Source organism: Danio rerio, chromosome 4, assembly GCF_049306965.1.
Source record: "Danio rerio strain Tuebingen ecotype United States chromosome 4, GRCz12tu, whole genome shotgun sequence".
NCBI classification, from domain to species: Eukaryota; Metazoa; Chordata; class Actinopteri; order Cypriniformes; family Danionidae; genus Danio; species Danio rerio.
The window spans coordinates 45,121,541-45,130,000 of record NC_133179.1 but is presented as its reverse complement, the minus strand read 5'-3'; the positions used below and the strand labels follow the sequence as shown (position 1 = coordinate 45,130,000).

General features: G+C 44.5%; 2 protein-coding genes across 2 annotated transcripts in view; both read left to right on the top strand.

The window, feature by feature from the left end:
* Positions 1 to 8,460, top strand: part of znf1046 (zinc finger protein 1046) — a 659,651-nt gene that overhangs the window by 494,077 nt on the left and 157,114 nt on the right. The gene's annotated exons all lie outside the window — the stretch shown is intronic.
* Positions 6,626 to 8,460, top strand: part of LOC137491565 (protein NLRC3-like) — a 42,877-nt gene continuing 41,042 nt past the window's right edge. Inside the window, exons 1-2 of the mRNA XM_068220796.2 lie at positions 6,626 to 6,706; positions 8,066 to 8,177. Coding sequence (XP_068076897.2) covers positions 8,134 to 8,177 — 44 coding nt within the window. The 5' untranslated portion in view covers positions 6,626 to 6,706; positions 8,066 to 8,133. The remainder of the gene's footprint in view (positions 6,707 to 8,065; positions 8,178 to 8,460) is intronic.

Here is an 8,460-nt window from a genome sequence, read left to right as displayed (position 1 = left end):
AAGCGCCTGCAACAATTTCAGCCAGAGTCAATGTATTTGATCCAGACTCTACTGCCGCCTCAGAGACTGGAGCATCAGCAGAAGATGCCACAGTCTCTGCAGCAGGTGTAATGTCAGAAACAGCACTCTGAGCAGGATCAACCGCATCAAGGCAAGAATGGACCAAATGACCAAATTTTCCACAGCCAAAACATTTCATTACACTGCAAAAAAATGCTTTTCTTACTTAGATATTTTGTCTTGTTTCTAGTCCAAATATATAAAAACTCCTAAATCAAGAAGCATTTTTTAGACAAGCTGTAAGGATCCAAAATATCAGACCATAAGAACTGTTATGGAATTTCATGAGACAAGATGCAATGTTCCAATGGATTTTCTAATCTGAGAAGTGATGAAGAAACCAACTGTTCCACTGTTCTATTCAAATCACTTTTGACAATGCAATCACAGGCTGGAGAAACAGAGCTACTCAACAGCAGGGGGTAATGTTAAAGAAGTCACCCTTCTCCTTCCACTTAACCCCCCCTTCTTGACCCTTATGTTACCTTCTGATTAGAGCACATTTCACATAAAATGTTCAAGGTTTTAATATGGTGTATCTTGCATCACTATATTCATGTTTGGTATCATTTTAAATGTCTCTGTGTGATTGGTAAAGTGGTCTTAATTTTACAGTAATATTTTACTGGTATATGTTGATTTGGTTTTTAACTTCTATAAGATCTTGATAAGATGCTCTCCCTCCTAAGAGATGGTTAAGTCCTCAAATTGACCAGGTCAGGGTTTCTGTGACACTTCTATTGTCTTGAATTTATGGCTGTTTGTTTTGACTTGAGTATATAAGGTAAGATGTGCTTTAGGACGGGGGGAGATCTTGTAAAAAGACACCCCATTGCAGCATCTCTGAGACTTATGCTGCAATGTATTTCTGTGGTCAGGTATGAATCTCTTAACTCTTTGATTTATCTTTGATTAATGGATGTTGTATTGTTACAGTCTCATCTCTGAATTGGCTTCCTGATGATTTATTATGTAATTGTCACATCCGTCTGTGACCACCTGAGGGCGCTGTAGTGCTCTAGGACTTTGTAGGCGCTACAGTGTCCCAGGAAAAACTACATTTTCATACATGCCCCGCGCACACACCGGAACACCTACACTGACCTGTCATCACATCTGTTTTGTGTTACCGTTGATTTTCTGGACTATATATTCTACCATTCCACCTATGTTTGTCGTCGCGTCGTTTGCCTTCATTGTCTTCTTGCTCTCTGTAAGTTTGTTATTGTTCCTGATCTTGCCTTATAGTTTGCCATTGTTCCTGATCTTGCCTCGTAGTTTGCCTAAGTCTAGTTCGTGTTTATCTGTATCGTTTCTTGTTTTGTTGTTGATTTGTTACTTTGTATTTTTTGAGATTTTGTATTTTTGTCACTGTTTTCTGCACTTTATTTCTATTACATCTGCACTTGAATCCATAATCTTTTTGTTCCCGTTTTGCTATTGTTTTGATCACGCTAAACGTGACAGAACGATGCGACCACAATATGGATTTAGCAGATAATCTAATAATGCTTATAAAGCAGGGTAACCGCTCCGTTGAACGATATATTAAGGAGTTTTTGGAGTTAGCCCCGAAGAGCTCTCACAGTGACCTTTTGTTAATGATGTTATTTTCGGGGAGGACTTTTAGAACCAGTCCGCTCCCGTATGCCATCCTATGAAGAGGAGTGGAGCCTGTACTTTTTTATGGAGCATGCGCTGCTGATATCTGGCTCCCCTCTCTCTATCTTCTTATTGGAGCAGAACCCTCAGGAGGGAGGCCTGAGGAATGATCAGCAGCTAAGTCTATTTTTGGGGCCCGCTAATCTATCTTCGGGAGGGAGGAGAAAAGCTGGTTTGAAGTTGCGGCCTTATCCATGCCGGGCTATGCAAAGATCAGTTTTTTCTGAGCCTCTGGAGAGACTAATTGAACTTTGTGAGAACCCAGTGTCTGCTATAGCCCCACAGCACCCGCCAGTGTTGGTTCCAGTCCCAGAGCATGCTTCTCTTTCTGTTGACAACACCCCTCCACTTACTCGGACGACCAGACGGAGGACGAGTAGAAAGAGGACTGCTCATGCCCCAGAGCGCCTGCCAGTGTCGGCTCCAGCCCCAGAGCGCCCGCCAGTGTCGGCTCCAGCCCCAGAGCGCCCGCCAGTGTCGGCTCCAGCCCCAGAGCCCCCGCCAGTGTCGGCTCCAGCCCTAGAGCGCCCGCCAGTGTCGGCTCCAGCCCCAGAGCGCCCGCCAGTGTCGGCTCCAGCCCCAGAGCGCCCGCCAGTGTCGGCTCCAGCCCCAGAGCGCCCGCCAGTGTCGGCTCCAGCCCCAGAGCGCCCGCCAGTGTCGGCTCCAGCCCCAGAGCGCCCGCCAGTGTCGGCTCCAGCCCCAGAGCGCAGTACAATGCCAGTTCCATTCTGGCTTCTGGCCTTACCGGCGCCACCCAGGCTCCTCGCCCTGCTGGCGCTACCCAGGCTCCTCGCCCTGCCGGAACCTCCCAGACTACTCGCCCTGCCGGCACCAACCAGACGTCTAGCCCTGCTGGCACCAGCCCGGCTCCTTGCCCTGCCGGCACCACCCAGACGTCTTGCCCTGCCGGCACCACCTAGACGTCTTGCCCTGCTGGCCCCAGTCCGGCTCCAGGCCCTGCCGGTTTCAGTCCGGCTCTTTGCTCTGCCGACCTCGCTCGGGCTTCTTGCTCTGCCAGCTCCAGTCCAGCTGCCTCCAGTCCCGCCGGCTCCAGTCCAGCTGCCTCCAGTCCCGCCGGCTCCAGTCCAGCTGCCTCCAGTCCCGCCGGCTCCAGTCCAGCTGCCTCCAGTCCCGCCAGCTCCAGTCCAGCCGCCTCCAGTCCAGCTGCCTCCAGTCCCGCCGGCTCCAGTCCAGCTGCCTCCAGTCCCGCCAGCTCCAATCCAGCTGCCTCCAGTCCCGCCGGCTCCAGTCCAGCTGCCTCCAGTCCCGCTGGCTCCAGTCCAGCTGCCTCCAGTCCCGCTGGCTCCAGTCCAGCTGCCTCCAGTCCCGCCGGCTCCAGTCCAGCCGCCTCCGGTCCAGCTGCCTCCAGTCCCTCCGGCTTCAGTCCAGCTGCCTCCAGTCCCGCCGGCTCCAGTCCAGCTGCCTCCAGTCCCGCCGGCTCCAGTCCAGCTGCCTCCAGTCCCGCCGGCTCCAATCCAGCTGCCTCCAGTCCCGCCGGCTCCAGTCCAGCTGCCTCCAGTCCCGCCGGCTCCAGTCCAGCTGCCTCCAGTCCCGCCGGCTCCAGTCCAGCTGCCTCCAGTCCCGCCGGCTCCAGTCCAGCCGCCTCCAGTCCAGCTGCCTCCAGTCCCGCCGGCTCCAGTCCAGCTGCCTCCAGTCCCGCCGGCTCCAGTCCAGCTGCCTCCAGTCCTGCCGGCTCCTGTCCAGTTGCCTCTCCAGCGGGCTCGCTTGGGGTCCCCTGCCTTGTGTTTTTGGCAGAATCATCCGTGGGTCATCCCTCCCGCCCCTCCCTGGTGGTCCTCCCCATTTCGGACTGATTTCCCGGCTGCACCCTGGCTTCCTGCTGGGGTGCCTGACCCTGATCTGGTCCTCCCATCCCTCCCTTTGTTCCTGCTCCGCTCCGCCCCCCCTCTTGGAACCAGTCTGGGAGCGTCTGGAAGCTGCTCTTTAGAGGGGGGGTAATGTCACATCCGTCTGTGACCACCTGAGGGCGCTGTAGTGCTCTAGGACTTTGTAGGCGCTACAGTGTCCCAGGAAAAACTACATTTTCATACATGCCCCGCGCACACACCGGAACACCTACACTGACCTGTCATCACATCTGTTTTGTGTTACCGTTGATTATCTGGACTATATATTCTACCATTCCACCTATGTTTGTCGTCGCGTCGTTTGCCTTCATTGTCTTCTTGCTCTCTGTAAGTTTGTTATTGTTCCTGATCTTGCCTCATAGTTTGCCATTGTTCCTGATCTTGCCTCGTAGTTTGCCTAAGTCTAGTTTGTGTTTATCTGTCTCGTTTCTTGTTTTGTTGTTGATTTGTTACTTTGTATTTTTTGAGATTTTGTATTTTTGTCACTGTTTTCTGCACTTTATTTCTATTAAATCTGCACTGTAATCCATAATCTTTTTGTTCCCGTTTTGCTATTGTTTTGATCACGCTAAACGTGACAGTAATTGGCAGAATACAATTTTACCTGACAAATAAAATGTTAAGTTTTGATTAATTCTGAAGTTTTGCGAAGTCATTGTATCCAGTACATTATGTGGAGTCTCGTTACCCTTATCGTACGGCATAATCGAAATTGATTTAATTGGTGCATTTGATTAATCGTAGCCATTGCGTGCCGATAACATGTAGACCTTTTAATCATTCGACCACTGGGAATAGCAAGTTGCACGGGCTTGGCTAAAATCTGTTTATTTAGGAAATTAGGTGAGCGTTAAGGCAACCAACCTATCTAAATATTAGTTAATCCTGCATCCTCTGACTATTTTCAGAGTGCCGACATATTGTCCGTGAGAAGAAACGCAAACCCGGGGCGTGGAACTCTGAGCGACGTAGGTCCCTAATGAACGTACAATTAGAATATCGGACCTCAGAAAATATCAAAACTCTAAATTATATCATAAATGAGGAATGTGATCCGTTCTTACAATTAGAAATATAATCTAAAATTCGGAGCTAAAAAATTAATATAAATAAATTCTAATAAATAATAAAATTCTTTTCATAAGCACTAAAAAAAGGCTTACATGCATTAAACCTTCGACCATGCTGTTAGTTTCGTCATTGAGCTAATAGATGGACTCCTACAATACCCTCAGCAGAGAGTGAACTCTTTCATGGAACGCAAAAGAAAAGTGTCCCTCTAAACCAGGCATGTCCAAACTCGGTCCTGGAGCACCAGTGTCTTGCAGAGTTTAGTTCCGACCCCAATCAAACACACCTGGGCTAGCTAATCAAGCTCTTACTAGGCTTTCTAGAAACATCCTTGCATGTGTGTCGAGGCAAGTTGGAGCTAAAATCTGCAGGACACTGGCCCTCCAGCACCAAGTTTGGACATCCCTGCTCTAAACAAAAGAATCTCATGCACCAAAGGAACCTGAAAAGCATTCATTCAATCTTTTTCCTTCTTATTAGTCCCTTATTTATCAGGAGTTGCCACAGCAGAATGAAGCATCAACTATTCAGGCATCTGTTTTACACAGCGGATGCCCTGCTGGCCGCAACCCAGTTCTGGGAAACACCCATACACTCTCAGATTCCCCAACGCATTCATACACTATGGCCAATTTAAATCATCCAATTCCCCTGTACCACATGTTTGGACTGTCGGGGAAACTGGAGCATCCGAAGGAAACCCATGACAACAATGGAAGAACATACATACTCCACACTGGAATGACTCAAACCAGCGACCTTTCTGACTTTGAGGCGCTGAACCACCATGTCACCCACATCAAAGCATTATTGAAGTTTAAACAATTTCAGAACTGTACTGCTGATCTACCCTCTTCATCAGTGTATCACTCCGCCCGCAGCAAGTACCAAACAGAGGACTAGAGTCACTATAGATTGACAATTACCGCAGCTGTTAGACCACAATGTATATTTGATACTTTTTAGGCGGTAATGTAGTTGCTTAGACTGTAAATATGCTGTTTATTTACAGGTACAGCGTCTATTATAAAATGTGTTTAGAAGATTTTGAAAGTGGGACTTCTAGCATGTCGGTGTCCTACCTTGTCAGATTGTCCTACCTCCCATTCAAAAGGTAGGTCGCACATTTTGATGATGCAATATGCTACCCATCTGATTTTGCCACCAGTGTAGGTTTTAATGTGGAGTAGTGTGATATGAAGCTATAATGTCACCCTGACCCCCCAACCTCAGAGCCTTTCAAATACAGTGTTAGGCGCATGATCTGATGGGTGGGATACAACGTCAGGACACCGCAGACACTTATTGAAGCCTTGGATGTGTGTCTGTACAGTAGTCTGTTGTGTAGTGTAATGTGTTTAGGCTATATCTAAAGGCAGTGTTTGGTCACTTATCTGTTATTTACGCTAGAGCAAATAGATTTCACTGCAATGTTAAGTTTTACAGCTTAAACTTGAAAACTTGGTCGTTGCTCTGTAGACTGATTTACGTAGCATCTTTAAATTATTGTGTTAGTGTTATTGTGCAATTAGTGACATTTGATATGAACTGCAGTGATATTTAATAATAAAAATGCTTTGTATTACAAACTGCAGCATTGAGTGTGATTGGCAGGAGGAATGTGAAGGGAGCAAACTATTTCCTCAAGACATTTTAAACTACAGCTGAAACAGGGTTGGACTAAAATAAATTTAAGTTTATTGGAAAATGAATACTAAATAATAAAATTTTAAGTGTTTAAAAATAGACAACAAAATACAGCAGCCATATGTAACATGTATTACATGTCTGAAAAGCTCCAGAAGTGTATATTTCTGTTGCACTATACACTAACATTCCTGTTCACAAATATTTTAAGTTCCAGTGGTTTGTGTGTTGTCTTGAAGACACACCCTACAGTCATGAGAATCTCATGAATATTCATGTCAGCGCCACTAATATTTCAGGATATACCTGTAGATCACACAGGTGTGTTTTAGTGAAGTGAAAGAGTGAAAGAGCTCAGATTGTGTTCCTGCTGCACAAGAGCGTCTGTACTTCTGCATGTGAGTTTAACACTTCTACATTACGCTGATTTGTGGAGATGATGAAGGGTTTATATGTGTGAGTGTGATTTAAATGTCTGATCCTGAAGATCAAATCCTCAAACTCTGATTAAACATGGTGTCAAAACAGTCATTTAAACATTATGTCAAAAAAACTTTATTCCCATGAAAATGTTTGTGCTCTATATCAGGGTTACTTGATCATTTCAGATTATTCAGTAGAAAATATAACTCTTAGCATAGAGAGTCTTAAACTCAAAAGTAAAGTTAAACCAGACCTTCTAGTTAAACAGGAAGAAACTCTGCTGAAAAACAAGCTGATGTTCCTTACACTGTATTTAACACTTAGTTGTCAGCTGACATTTTAGTACATAATAACTAAATAATAATAATATTATTAATGGGCTAAAGCTGAGGTTATCTTGACATACTATTTATTTTTATTTTACAGATCCAATAAGGCTATTTAGGGTTTTTCCAATAATACCTTTTTATCTTCTTGATTTATATTAACAAACTTGTTCTCAGTGAAACAATATAAATATTTTAAGTTTCAGTTGTTTAGGTGTTGTCTTGAGGATACGACCACAGTCGAGGTTTCTCACTGCAGAAGTGAAAAGAGAAGTGCCGAAAGTTTAACATATATTTTTTGTCTACTAAAAAGATGTTTTTACTGAATAAAGTTATCACTAATAGTTTGTTATTAGACATTTTCTTCAGAAAACAACCATTTATTGGCTAGTGATAATAATCTTAAGATAAGATTTTAGAGCCCTCCTATAGCTAGACACTATCTTTGTACGCAATTCTTCAGACCTCTAATTTAGTGTTTTCCACTCACGTTTAAGGGTTAAAGTTGCTGTATTTAGAGTGTGAGTGTGATTGTTATACCATGGTGTAGTTTTATTCTCTCTTGGTTTGATGAGCGCAACATTATTTGGTTGTGTTAGTGAAGATAACATACATACTGCTACATCAAGGTCATTTGTGTTCATGGGTGCATTTAGAAACACAGAACTATCAGGTAAGTTCTTCATAAATTTGTCTTTAGTGGATGGGATGATAGTTCCAGCAGGGTGATAAATCTGTGCAGATCTGCTCATTTCAGGTATACACAGATTATAAAATAAGTGGTAGTAGCCTTATATGTGGCTTGAAACCAGCTAATTTGAGTCACATGTTTTGGGTGTGCTCTAGACTGGATCATGTCGTGTGCTTTGAATGATGTGAAATAATAAACACTATATAACTGTTCTATCCCTCATCATGTGGTGTGTTTGAGTGCGGTGTTGTTAGTGAAGTGAGCATTGATTGCTATAAAGTGTGCTGTTCTTCATCTCAGTATATTGTCATCTCCAGGTGATGGTCAGCGGCTGATTGTTTCCTGAAAGCTCTGCTAATGTCTGCATTGGTGTTTTAGCTGCAGTATGGCAGAGGAGCGAGTAAAGGACTCTCTCTCAGAGAAACACAGGTATTGACTCTGTTTTTACACCATTATTTCAACACTTTCTCTGAAGAACAAAGACCAACAACAATGCTCTTATTTGTGTTGCTATTGCCTGATCAAATGATGGACAAAGCTTCAGTTTACAGCTTCAGCAAATGTGTTTAGATCATTCTAGATTACAGACAGCTTGATCAAGATATTTATCAGAGCTGAAGTGTTTATAGATTATATAAACGAAACGTAAATCAGAAATTAATTTGTTAAAATTATTACAAATATGTTAAATTGCAGTGTATAGTTCAGTGAA